The 13,982-nt window shown below is 44.8% G+C and overlaps 1 protein-coding gene across 18 annotated transcripts in view; it reads right to left on the bottom strand.

Annotated features, from left to right (window-relative positions):
* Positions 1 to 2,030: 2,030 nt before the first annotated feature.
* The window catches only part of LOC100123078 (octopamine receptor beta-2R), a 176,998-nt gene continuing 165,046 nt past the window's right edge, over positions 2,031 to 13,982 (bottom strand). For 6 of the 18 annotated variants that reach the window (XM_032600553.1, XM_031931267.2, XM_032600556.1 and 3 more), the window contains 6 exons: positions 11,355 to 11,810; positions 10,881 to 11,278; positions 10,319 to 10,802; positions 10,002 to 10,235; positions 9,461 to 9,852; positions 2,031 to 8,424 (listed from right to left, as the gene is read on the bottom strand). In XM_032600553.1, coding sequence (XP_032456444.1) covers positions 8,271 to 8,424; positions 9,461 to 9,852; positions 10,002 to 10,235; positions 10,319 to 10,802; positions 10,881 to 11,278; positions 11,355 to 11,357 — 1,665 coding nt within the window. In that variant the 5' untranslated portion in view covers positions 11,358 to 11,810 and the 3' untranslated portion in view covers positions 2,031 to 8,270. Of the gene's footprint in view, positions 8,425 to 9,444; positions 9,853 to 10,001; positions 10,236 to 10,318; positions 10,803 to 10,880; positions 11,279 to 11,354; positions 11,811 to 13,982 lie in introns of all 18 variants that reach the window. The other 12 variants (XM_032600554.1, XM_031931268.2, XM_031931272.2 and 9 more) reach the window with 9 other exon arrangements.

The raw sequence follows: 13,982 nt of genomic DNA, 5'->3' as shown, positions 1-13,982 counted from the left end.
GCTCTCTCTATGTTATATGTATATATACAACAATATGCGCCACGTCTCTCATCGAGTAAAAAGTCATGACAGAGAGAGAGAGAGAGAGAGAGAGGGAGAGAGAGAGAGAGAGAGAGAGAGAGAGAGAGAGAGAGAGAGAAGTTGGTAGAGCGACTCTTCGTTTATCAGCGGACTTTCGTGGGATGCGTGTATAATTGGCCAAGATTGCGAACAAATTTGTATGTGTATAATAAGCGAGTCGACTTGATTTTGCATGTTTTTTTCTTTCTCTCGATCGTCAAGATGAAAATCCGCAGTCGTCGCGAGAGGGATATTAATTATTCGCGAGTAGAGAGAGAGAGAGAGAGAGAGAGGGGGGGGGGGGAGGAGGCCGAGAAGTTTCGGGATAGAGACTCTAAATAAAAAACGAAGGCTCACTTTTCCCCGGCGAAGTATTACTTTCCGATCTTGCTTTGCTCTCGCGGCTCCGATGCTTTGGCGCAGCTGACACACGGCTCTAATTTAACCTCCTTCTTCTCCTTCTCCTATTCTTTAACCCCTTTTTTTAGCTTTACGAAAAGACGCGTAATTCACCCTGTGTATAACCATAATAATAATCATAATCGTATACGTGTATTTATATATCGCGGGTGTGTGTATAATTTCTCTAAATACGTACACACAACAAAGCTTGACAGCCCGGAAAATGCAACACGCGCAAGAGGCGGGAAAAATTAGCGAAATATTTTCGTGCTCTGCATAATTAGAAGAAAAAGGTTAATTCCGAGCAGTGCACCCGACGACGACGCGCGTGACAAAGAACAGCGACACGGCTTTTTACTTCTGAATTTTTTCATTTTCACGTCGGATTTAAGCTACAATGTATATTGTGTGTGGCGTATGTTTTTTTTAGTTCTCACTTATCGTTATTATTCTTATTCTGAAAATTCAAAAAGCCGTGGATGCGTTACGAGCCGTACATACGTCACGTTCTTTTTCCGTCCAACTGCCGGCTTCGCTTTGACGATGAGCTATCTCTCTGTTTGCAGTCTGCTCGTTACATGTAACGTAATTCGTGTAATTTGAAAATGGCGTGTCAAAAAAGAAAGCTCAAAGCTCCGCTACAACTCACCCCAAATGGCGGGAAAAACAAATTTTCAAGCTACGTTAAATTCAACAAAATCGGAGCTTTAACAAGCTCTCGGCAAAACCTTCGGAAAAAATAAACAAACTTCAAACGGTAACCCACACACTCGACTCTCGATATACATACACGACGGCGAAGATTCTGACGCGGCTGCTATACCGGCTTAGGCGCGCAGTCTGTTAACCCTTGTTAAGGTCTTCGCTCGGATTATACGTGGAGGCTCGCGCCTCTCTCTCTCTCTTGCCTATATCGACATAAGACGCTGTAAATGAGTTGCCGGTGCACCTCTCCGAGAGACGACCCCTCCCGTGAGTAATGGGCCAATCGGATCAGACGCCGGTGACGCGATTGATTCGTCGATCGATACACCTACTGCTTCTTTGGGAATATTCAAAAGTAAAAATTATTTTTCGAATAAAAGCGCTGATCGACCCCCAGAAAAAAGCTCATGTACAATCGACGCGAAAACGCCTACTCGGCATTCAAAATTATGCCCGGCAATCTGCCCGTGACGGAGCGCCCTTGAATGCGCCGCGCATTTTAATTCATTCGCGTTTCGGCAGACCCTCTATTTCTCTCTCTCTCTCTCTCTCTCTCTCTCTCCCTCTCTCGCGAGCGAGCGAGCGAGCGAGCGTGTGCGAAATAAAGTATAGGAGCTTTTTGCATTTTTCGACGATTCGCGTTTTGCCGATAAGCGCGCGATGTCTCGACGCGATGCGCGTGTCAGGAGGCTATATTTTCTTCCCGCGCAATGGCCAGCGGGTCGTGTTTTAGCGGCGATTCGAGAGCGAATTAGTCAAAGCGAGTTTACGAAGATCGATTTGCGTGACGTTTTTTTTCTCTCTTTTCTCTCTTTTTTCTCTCTCTTTCTCTCTCTCTCTCTCTCTCTCTCTCTCTCTCTCTCTCTCTCTCTCTCGAGAAGCGTATGCGCGCCGAGCCAAGTTTCCATTTACTCACCGCGGGCTTTCATCGCGCGCAGGAATTTTCAAATCGAATCACGGTAATACGTCACACGGGAAATACGAGCTAACGGAGGGTTGTGTTGTACAGTTTGTTTAATGAAATGCGGTCGTCTTTTATTGTTATATAATAGCGTGTACACACGGCGCAGTGTTTCTTTTTTTTCCTTTTGATCGGCTTGCCAAGTGCTACAGTTTTGTTAATTTATATATACAAACATCGTAGAAATAGTTGAGCTTTTTTTTTCGTTTACGTTGAATACACAATTGTGTTTCACGTATAACCTACGTTTTTTTGTTAAGTCTTGATCACGATTAGAATTTGATACGGTAACACTGGATCTCTTCGTTAATATTACATTATTACAATTATTAGAATATCATTTCATTATTATTATTAATTTCTGTCTCGATGCGTCTACGCAGCATGTCAGACGTATCTTCTCTCTGTGATACAATTGCGTCCTATCCTCTCCCCTCTTTAATTAGGTAATTATTGATTTTCGGTTCTTTCACCCCCTTGTCTGTGTTATAGTCTATAAAGTTCTCTCTTTTGTCGAGCGACGATCGAGCAGGTATACGTATACGTGTACGTGAGTTCAATCAAGCAGGTAATGACGACGAGCTTTTTTTCTATCTCTCTTTCCGATTCCGCTCTCGAGGAGATGTATATACCGTAAAAACCATTCGGAAATTAAACCGATCAAATATTTATTCTTTTTTCCGCCTCCGCTAGCTCGCAGACGTGACTGCTCTCTTTCCTCTTAATTCCCATATACACTGCAGCAACGAAGTTCTCTCTATATCGACGAGTGCGTGTGTGATGTCTGTGTCTGTGTGTTTGAAGAAAAGCCTGTTAACAGTTTGTAATACACTTATACTTTAATGCTTTAGTAATTATGTACAAACGTCGTTTACAATCGAAATGATAAAAAATACAAAACATACAAACATTGTTGTTATACATAATATAATAGGTTGTATTAAAAAGAACGAAAGGAAAGTATAGCACTGCTCGAATAATTTTTACGGTACAGCGGATGCATGGATCCCTTGAGGGAAGGGGACTACAAAAAAAGCTACTATATATAACGGCGGTAGTATTGTGTGGTTCGTTAATATTATACGTTTTTGTTCCTTTCTCTCTTCTGGTAGCCCTCTTTCACTCCGATTATTATTTTTTCGTTTTTTGTGCAGCGATGATTCTTAACGTATACGTATTGCTTTTCATGTCCCGTGTCTTTGTGCCTTGTCCATACGCTGACCCTCATGTAATACGCGCGTTTTGTGCCGCACCGCGAAATGCGCTTTATCGAATCTTCTCTCTCGTGTACTATTATGCTCGTTACGTCGACTGCCTTCCGACCACGGTTTGGTATTGGTTCGACTTCGCGATAAGCAGCTTTGCTTTTGCTCTATAAATGCTGGTTTTCTCTGTTGTCCTTCGGAGAGACAGTTGGAAAATTTTGAAAATGCAATATATATTCGATGTGTTCCGATATACGTACGAGAAATCCAAGAGAGAACGCACTGATAAAACATTGGAACAAACTTGGAAAATGTTCACTTCAGTGTAATATCTAAATGCATTAGAGAACGGCCGATTGGAAAATGAGAAAAAAGTCGCCCCCTTCGATATAGCAAGCGTCAGGAGAGATACGGTGCACGACGATATAACGGGGTCGGCTTCGCGCGTCTGACCGGATTCGTGCCGTTTTCACTTGAACTCGACGACGACGAGGGGGAAAACCGACAGCCAGCCAGACAGATTTCTCTCTCTCTCTCTCTCTCTCTCTCTCTCTCTCTCTCTCTCTCTCTCTCTCTCTCATTCGCTCGAGGAAAACATTGATTTGCGGAATATAAAATCAGCTTGTCACTACCGCGCGGCGCATATCGCGTTCTTTCCTTTCCTTTTTTTTTGTTCTCATGTCGACGTTTCATCGGTTTCTTTTCATCATCCCATCTGTCTCATCCCTATCGCTCTTTCTCTCTCTTGTACATTAACTCTGATTCGTATTGTACACATTTAATCGTTTATTATTTTATATTTTTCATAATTTTTTATTCATTAACAAAGATCAACAAGTTTCTTCTCGTTCGACGTCAGAACAAGTGTATGTGTTTTTATGCATATACTATGTACGGTTCTGTTTTTTCTTTAAAAACGATATAAAATGAAAGAAAAAATAATAAAAGCTTTTCTCGATCTAATACAATTTATATATTAGTGAGTGTTTTTTTTTGTTTTTAATGCATGTACGCATGGGTTAGGAGATTCGTAAAAGTATTACAAGTTATGGGTTGTTTTTTCTCTCTAATGCACTCGAAGGCGCGCAACCGAAATTCTCGCGAGAGAAAAAGCAAGACAGCAATACAATTTATTAAGTATTAATATTAAAAGCGACATTAAGAATCTCGGCCGATTTTGGCTTATCATATACATCGCGAGCTATTTTTCTCTCTCTCGAGTCTTCGGTCGTGTATCAGTGGAATCGCGCTCCATCTCGAAAGGAAAATACACAAAAAGCGCAACTGAACATACTTTGAAAAAACAGCTAGTATTTACAGTTTTTTTCATTAAAAAATACAAACCCTAAAATTCTCACTCTCGCGCACAGAAAACAGACACAGTTTCTATTTTGTATTTTTTTACTTTTAATAACTCGCAGTAGCATTCACGATTAGATCACAAAATATATTCTTAGCTAATGATAACGCTTTCGTATAATTATATTTATTTATATATTTATATATTTATTTATAAATCTTTACGGGTAACTTCTCTTCAATGTAGAATTTTTTCTCTCATATACGAGTGTACAATTTTCGTGTTGTGTGTCGTTTTGGTAAAAACGAACAAAATAAACAAATAAATAAATTTTTTTCACAAAACTAACATAATAGTCTTTACAACAATCAAACAATAAAAACTTTTTATTTTTCATAGACTGTATACCATTCTGCGCTCCTTTCGTACCACATTGACTCGGCTGATCGCATACTCTTGCAATATACTTTTAAAACGTAACGTATAACTTTATATGTGGATGTATAACGTGATAATAAAATGTATAAAAAATATAATAAATCATAGCTTTCGAGGTCTTGTCTATACATAATGAAGAATACAGCAAACTTGCACAATTTCAAGGAAACGGTATACTCTCTATTTTCGATAAAATCTAATCAAATAAAACAATATGTACAAATGTTTTTTTTTTATTTACAAACAGTATTTACACTATTACAATCTTTGCTGTCATTATTCGTGCAATAAAATTCAACCCAATTACTTCAACGAATCATAAGAGGGTTATTGAAAAGTAAAACTCTTTCAACAAGTTATCGAAATAAAAAAAATCTAACAAAACCCGAATAACGACAGAAGAAGACCTTTGTGATTTTCACTGACAATAAAAATCTCTCTCCTCCCTTACGAACTAAGCCACTTCATCAACAGCTAGTAAAAGCATCTAGACTGAAATAATAAGCATAATTTTTCCAAATTTCCTAATTACATCACTAAAACTATACAATCCTAACATCATGTCATGATCAAGCGAGAAATTGTCGATTTGCTGTACCTTTTAAAATTATTCGCGCATCCCAAGCAATAAATAAATAACACTGAAAAATCTAAGACGACGACCCCTCGTATCCTTCGAATAAAATCCAGCCAGCCAATAATAAGCTAAGCGGCTCATCCCGCTCACCGGCTCGGAAGCGAGCGAATAAAAGAAAACAATCTCTCCAAGAGAAAAAGCGAGAGCGAGTTCCCTAAAAAGTAGGTATAGCGAATCTGCGATCCATCGCGCGTCAACGTGGCACGAGAAGAGGAGTCTCTTTGTCGCTTCCCTCTGATGCGAACGAGGGAAAAATGTTCCCGCGTCAGGAGGGGGAAACTGCTTCGATTTGGATATACAGATAGAAAAAAAGGAGAGGAGCTCGGCGTGAAATCAGCCGTGAAAACGTCAACGGAGCGCCGCCGGCTTTCTCTCTTTTTTCCTCATCTGTCGTCGCGCGCGCGCTTGAGGAATTTCGAGCCTGATATTTTTTTTTTTTTGAGGGGGCGGAACAACTATTTAAGTTACACAAAGCCGCGGAATCTTTCGTCCTGTCGAGCATTCGAATTCAAAGTCCCGATTTGTTTGTTTATAGTTCCGATGAAACTGAATTTCCTGATTTATTATTGCAAATTGTACGGAAAACTCTCGAGAGAATTTTTCTATTACTTTATACATATTGCGCATTAGGACTGTAAAATACTCCATCAGGAATTTTTTCGATTCCGCATAAATAGCACGTATGAGTAAGAAAATTAAAGGCAAATACTCAACAACCACAACGATAATCAATATATCTGAACAATGAATAGCGCTCTGGTGTTCCAATACAATTAAATACTTATTTTCTTACTCACGAATTTAACTGGACGAATTGCTTCAATAAATATTTCAATAATATAACAACCCGTAGCCCCTCAAAAAAAGAAATAACATCATCGTGATCAGACTTGAAATCAATCGTAGAATCGCGCGTTATACACGTTCGCGAGCCAATAATATCGGGTAAACCGAGTATACGCGTGTGTATGCTCCTCAAACAAGTGTATTTGTTTTGCTCTCATCTCTCGCTCCATCTTATTTATTTATATATTGCTTCGAGACGCTGTCCAAAGTCGAGCGCCAACGCGCTTCCTTCCACGCAAAATTCTTTCCCGCACAAGTAATATCGAGAAAGTTTATTAAAATATTAGTGACCCTCTTTATACACACAAAAAATTCTCTTGCTAGGATTTTTGAGTAAACGAAGGAAAAATCGCGATCCAGCACGTTCCTTGTCTGCATTCAAATTTTTCCCTAACGTATACATAATAATAGTTTTACACTTACGAGCACTTTACACTTAAAAATCACTTGCGCGTGTCGCTGTGTATAGCTAAAACACTCGGAAGATATGTACTTCGAGCGTAGAAAAGTCGTCGCGTAATTCTGTCTCTCTATCTCGTGGGCGGCGCAGAGAACATAGGAACGTGCCGAGATCAACCGCGACTATATATAAATCCATAAATCCGAAGATACAAATCGTTTCCTCGAATCCACCCCTCACGGAGTGTATTATACGACGAGGGTGAGTATATAGAGAGGTGAACCTCAAAATTTCGCGCTCATTCACTCGTTCTTTCGTATCAATTGTTTTCAGCTTTGCTCGAGAGAGATATGAATGTATGTATATGATATATGTATATCGATATAGGCGTTATGAGGTTTTCGGTTGCTCTCTCTTTGTCTCATAAGAAAATTAAATTACTCTTTATAGGAAGTATTCGCGTGTTAAAAGTGATATGAATAATATTTATGTCTAGAGAAGTCGTAAAAAGCTCCCAACACATTTCTCTCGGAAAGCTCTAAAGTCAACTGTGACAACGCGTTGCGCTCGACCTCGGCAAGACTCTAGATATATACTGTGTACATTCGTTCAGATCACATTCGCAGCTTACAGACGCATACACACACACACACACACACACACATATTGGCTAAAACACGAAGCACTCGCTTACAAGCTAACTTTGGCAATATGCGATTACAAACCTAGCACAAACATTATGCGGAGATATAATATAGTCATATTGTATATCATCATGTCTATACTTAAATGAGAGTTTGGCTATACGTCGCGTCGGTTGTGTCTTTGTGTCGTATGTGGCGCTGCCATTATATAGAGCTTCTCCTTCTCTCTCTTTCGATATATTATATTAAGAGCGTCGTATACGGGCTGCGGCTCTGCATCAGTATCCCTTCGTCGTGTGGCTGAGACAGAGACATTATGTATATATATATATATTGTAGCAGCGGTACACGTCGCTAAGAAGACGAGGACAATAATAATATATATACGCACTCCGACCGGTGCGCGGATATAGACGTATTACAGAATATAATAAACTTATACAAGAATCTTTGTTCAGTGTCACACAGCTGCTTATTTATATATATATATATATATATCTTTGCGCTCCGCAGCAGTATACGCGAGATAATGTGTGGGTGTTCTTGTATGTACGTGTGTGTGTGTGTATAATAACGTGTGTATGTAGGTGGGTTCTCGCGCGTGTGTGTATACATCATTGAAGGGCGCCGTGAGCGGTTTTATGTAACTTAAAATCTAAATTTCCTTTCGTCTCAGAGACTGCTGCCGAAGTCGCTCGATGTTCGCCGATCATTGTGCTTGACATACGTCTCCGAATATATGCTCTTCGTGCGGTCGTCGTACCTGCAACAGCAATAGCACGGGTTTCTCCCCGGGTGAGGAGAAAGACATGATGATATAAACGAGCTGCGTGCACAAGACATAAGATTCATGGCATCTATAGTGCATTTGTATACATTTATGTATAGAGGCGCTAAAAAGCTGCTGCGCTGAAGCATTATTTGCGGTGAGCTTGTAATATGCTGTATGTATACATAGCTATGTACATCAGGGACTACTGCTGCTGCGACTTGCGTTGACTATATACTTTTAATGGATCCACGACTTTTACAGAGCGTTTTCTTTTTCACGCGGAGATTAGGCGGCCTGGCGGTGGGCCAAAATTACAACGAGATTTCACTCGCGGATAAGCAAATGTACTTTTAATCGAGCGAGCGAGAGCCAGTATGAAAAACCGCGCGCGTCTAATTACAGTAGCCGGCGTGAAAACGCCGAAATTATTCATGAAATTTCCAGCGATCGTTTGCTCGTCAAGCGCGAATGCAATTTGACGAGCCGCGAGAGTAAGACATTCTCTCTGGTCGGCGCGGAGAGTACAGTGTACATAGGTATCGATCTGCGCCACGCGGAATAAGGAAGTGACCTTATTGTCGTTTTAGGGATGAAAAGCCGATGCCATCAGGAAAGCGGCGGCCGGCGTATATCCGCTATCAAACGTAGATGACGTTTTAATCATTCCAGATTCTCGTTATCGCTGTTATTATATTGTATACGTGTATATACAGGCGCTTTGTTCGTTACACTACTCTGCGTGATTATTAAATCGAGAGATGAAAAGTCGGTGATGGAGGGGTTAGTGCAGCGTTATTTCCAAGCACGGTAATGAGCGAGACTCCTGGAAATCTAATAGCCGGTTTTCGCTTTATCTTTGAAAGGCGACGAGAGCGCGCCACAGCAGCAACAGTTCTCCCCCTCAAGCCTCTACAATGAAGCCGTTAGTAGTAGTATAAAATGATTAGAAATAGTCTACAAGCGCTGCATGTTATCGATAAAAATGAGAGAATAGATCATAGCCGCCTCTAATGGATGATATACCAACACACCGAGATATCGAGTAGTAAAAAAGCAAAAGCTGGCAACAAGCACCTTGGGCTCTCCTCACCTGAGCGACGGCCTGCGGAAGTCAAGGGCCTCGAGATCGGATGGCTCGCGTCGGCAGAGCGAGCAGAAAGCGCACTGCAGAGTGTTCTTGAAGGCCTCCCGGAAGTCCCGGTTAAAGTAGGCGTAGATGATGGGATTGAGCGCCGAGTTGGTGTAGCCGATCCAGAAGAGAATCGAGACGACGATGTCGGGACACGGACACGTCTCCGGGTCGCAGATGGCCGTTATCACGTACCAGAGGAAGAAGGGCAGCCAGCAGAGGATGAACGTGCCCATGATGATGCCGAGCGTTCGCGCTGCTTTGTGCTCGCGCTTCATCTTTATCACCTTTTGGTCCTTCGTCGGGGTGTGCAGGTGCTCCACCGCGCCGCTCACCTGCAAGTACGTCTTCGTCTGAACTTTACTATAGAAGCTCAAGTTCTCGGCTGGCTAACGCCTGGATTGGAATGTTTGCGAAGTTGCTGTATAGAGCCTGCGGCTAGGGAAGATTCGCATGTCGGGCGCATCTCCCCTGCCGGGAAAATCGAATACTTCGCCCTCACCTCGTTGAGCGTGAGCGTCTTCGAGGAGCCACCGCCGCTGTTGAGCTCACCGTTGACGTTGTTCAGGTCCCTGCTCGGCCTGTGACTGAGCAGCATCGCGTTGGCCGTACGACTGTGAATCTGCTTCTCCTGGGTGTTGGCCTCTCTGAAGATAGCCAGGTACATCATGATCATGATGGCGCAGGGTATCCAGAAGGATATGCAGGACGACATGATCGCGTAGCCCTTGTTGACCTGCGCGACAGAGAGAGAGAGAGACGTCAGAAATTTTCTTCAGCGCGCAGAGTTTCATCGAGAAAAGAGAACACAGCCCCCACCTTGAACATGCACTCGTCGGGATGAGCGTGTCGGAAGAGGTCGTTCTCCTCGGTGGTGTACCAGCCGTTGAAGATCGGCACGAAGGATATGATGGCAGGCGAGATCCAGCAGACGAGCAGCATGTAGCAGGCGACGCGCTTCGTTATGCTGATCGGGTAGCTAAGCGGCTTGACGATGGCGTAGTATCGATCGACCGAGATGAACATGAGATGGAGGATCGAGCTTGTGCTGAAGTAGACGTCGAGCGAGTTCCAGACGTCGCACATGAAGTAGCCGAAGAGCCAGTGGCCCGTTACCTGGACGCTCGCGTTGAACGTCATGGCGAACATGGCCACCAGCATGTCGGCCAGCGCCAAGGACACGACGAAGTAGTTCGTGATGATGCGTAGCTTCCGATGCCTTATCACCGACACCATCACCAGCAAATTGCCGAACACCGCCGTCACTATTATAGTCCCGAGGATGCAGCCCAGTATTATCGCTCTGCAACCGGGTAACGTTAATCATTAAAAAAATACAACGGCGCGGAAAAAAGCTCCTCGGCGCCAAAATTCAACGAACCTGGATACATCGATCGGATGCTCGAGGGGCCGAGTCGTGTGATTGCCCTCCTCGGCGGAGTCGTTGAGAACGAGGCCCATGCCGGGGCCGATGGTCGAGGTCCCGAGTCCGGGACTACTGCTGCCGTTGGCTGCGGCGACGGCCGCGGCAACCGCGACCCCCGAGACGTCCGACAGGGACATGGCAATGCGTCGGCCAGCTGGTGGCTCCTCCTGCTCCTCCGGACTCCTTCGCCTCGTGTTGGCCAACGCCTCGTAGGGCTTGATACTGCTGGCATGCGAGGACGAGGCAGCCTCCGGCGACTTTGGCATACTACGCACTTCTCGACGAGCGCGCGATGCTCCTCCGGGCCTCCTTTCCTCCCGCTGATGCTGCTGATCGATGGACGACGGTTCGAGCTGGAATTTTTCAAGGACGAGGCGGATTTTAAACATTGTAAATAAGCTGCACACTCGTGTCCTCGATCGAACTCACCATTAAGTGACCGAGGAGCCAGCTCTCCGCGACCTCGCCGCGGTGGCCCTCATCGCGAGCAGCATCCGCTCGTCCATCCTCCTGACGACCCTCGTAACCTGCGCGGTCAGCTGCATCGGGTCTCCCGTGTACGGCAGCTGGGCTACTTCTACCGGCGGTCTCTAAGATCCTCGCCGGCGCATCGTCGGCCGCCCTTGCGCCTTGGATCTGGAGAATCGCGAGGACGAGCAGCAGGCCTACGAGCTTGCAAGCTCCGGGGCCGCTGCCGCCGCCGCCGCTGCCGCCACCAGCGCCGAGGTGCCGGCGTGTGCGGTGCTGCGGCGGCCTTCGGCGTTCTGCCAGCTCAGCTGCGATCTTTGCTCTTGGCCTCCGCCGCCGCTGCTGCTGATGTGGATCTCGGCGCGTTGATGATGATGGCGAGGACGATGACGCTTGCGGAGAACGGCTGCGCAGCTGCTGGAACGAAGAGACGTGTAAGATTTAGTACGATTGTTTATCTTATAGTTTGTTGGACTGTAAGGCAAAAATTATCCCGTTAGCAGCAGCTGTACACGCGTGATTCATGTACCCTCGGAAACTTTGCTGGTTCACCGCGCCGAGATTGCGTGCATGTTGTAGGTATATATATATATTTGTAACGAGCTTGCAGGCAAAGTCTAATCTGCTCTTGAAAATTTCGAAAACAAAAAATCCCTTCAGGACTATGATATCCGAGCGAGTTTCTTTCTCATCCCCCCAATTAGTCGAGTCCAGAAGTACACCCACACACATACAGAGCTTCGTCTCGACAAAAGCTTCGCTGCCCGGGGATTTCGCCTGCGCAGGTATACCTTCTGTTCTCGAGCTAATCTGTCGATTTATCAACTCGGCTGTGTGTAGGCCTAGAGAAGTGCGCGCGCGAGTAGGAAATCGATACTGCTTCTTCTTTTCTTTTTCGGCGCATTACGCCTGCGCCGCATAAACTAGAGGGGGCGAAGGATATGTACAGCACTGCCTTGAGGCGATAATATAAGAGATCTTATTTCTCTGGCGAATTTTGCGTTTTATCGCACCTGCGCTTCTGTCTCTCTCTCGAGGAGGAAAGATTAATGCTGATCGTCGGATTCCCAGCAGGGGGTGAGCTTTTATCCCCGAGATAGAGGGCCGACGTATGCTTGTGTCGCGGCTGGCGACAGATAAGGATGTTTCCGGGTGTAGTACACCGACATTTTCAATCCGAAATATCAAAGAATTTCGTATGCACAAGACGTTTGAAAAATTCGAGAGAGACAAGTTAGCGAGCTTTTCCCCGGGAAAGGTAAACCGAAACTTTCGCGTGGCAACTCTCATCCATTGTTGCTCCTAATCGACCCAAATACTCTATCCGCTGTGCGCGCGGCTTATTAAATTTTCCTCGCGGATAAATCAAAAGAGCCGCTCGCTCTCTCAGCGGCATGCGTAATTGGGTCACCGGGAAGCATCGTCCCCTCCATTTTTCCACCCCTAATACGTCCACGTCGAAGATCACACACACGCGGGCTGGTAAAATGAAAAAGTAGATGCAAAAGAGCGCGTGTGCTACTGTGGGGGGGGATCGTCAATGATGAATATTCGCGAAGGAAAGAGAGGCTGTGTTTTTACGAGGAGCTTTTCGAGTGGAATGGACCTAAGTGGGCGTGATGATGAAACGGCCGCTGCTGCATCTTCCTCTCCGTATTGAATTTTTCAGAAGTGCTCCGATCGATTTCGCTAAATATACGCGATATTGATCTCGATTCTTCTTTTTTTTTTTTTTTGAAAAAAAGCTCCTCGCAAGGGTTGAAAAAAAGCGCGCAATCTATATGCGAGCTATGAGAGCCGGTCGGACGGTAAACAGATGTGCTTTCTCGTGTTATTGCCTCGAATTTTTTTTCAGCTCAAGACCGTGCGCGCACCAGATGCGAATCCGACATATATCGCTCGGTTCCATTATACTCGAACGTTTGCTCCCGACGCGGCTTTATATACGCGTGCAACAGTTTAGCATAAACATCCTGGGCGATCTCGCTAATAGAGAATAAGAGAGCGTGGGAAATTCAAATCGAGAGACTCGACGCGGCGATCGACATTCCTCTCGGGATTGAATAAGAATTCTCGTTAAGCGCGAATTCGAAATTAAATTTTCCAAAGAATAATCCCAACGCGGAAGAGATATCGTCCTCGAAACGAAAAAATCACGCAGTGCATTACGACGAGGACCGAAAGGATGCGGATGACGAGCGAAGCTTCGTCGCCGGCGCTGCGCGAAAATAGCTCGAATTCTCAGACTTAATGTGGCCCAAGGTCGTGGTCGGCGACGACGACGACTACTTCCAAGGATCAATGTCAGAGTGAGACTACTTGCTCAGGTCCGTAATGAGAATTTCTCGCATTTTAGCGCACGTCGACGCGTTGGTACGAGGGAGAGGAAAAGAGGAGCTTTGTATACGAGGGACGTGGGTGCAGAGGAGAGTCGCGCGAATTATTGTTGGGAGAGGTTTCTTCTGTTCGCTCGTCGCTCTCTGAATTATTAGGGATGTTTCTTCGTTCTCTCTCTCTCTCTCTCTCTCTCTCTCTCTCTATACGGGCTGAATTTTGAGTCGCGGATCGTTTATACGCATCGCTAGCCGT

The sequence above is a fragment of the Nasonia vitripennis genome, chromosome 5, assembly GCF_009193385.2.
Source record: "Nasonia vitripennis strain AsymCx chromosome 5, Nvit_psr_1.1, whole genome shotgun sequence".
Classification (NCBI taxonomy): Eukaryota; Metazoa; Arthropoda; class Insecta; order Hymenoptera; family Pteromalidae; genus Nasonia; species Nasonia vitripennis.
This window is presented reverse-complemented; position numbering and strand designations above follow the sequence as displayed.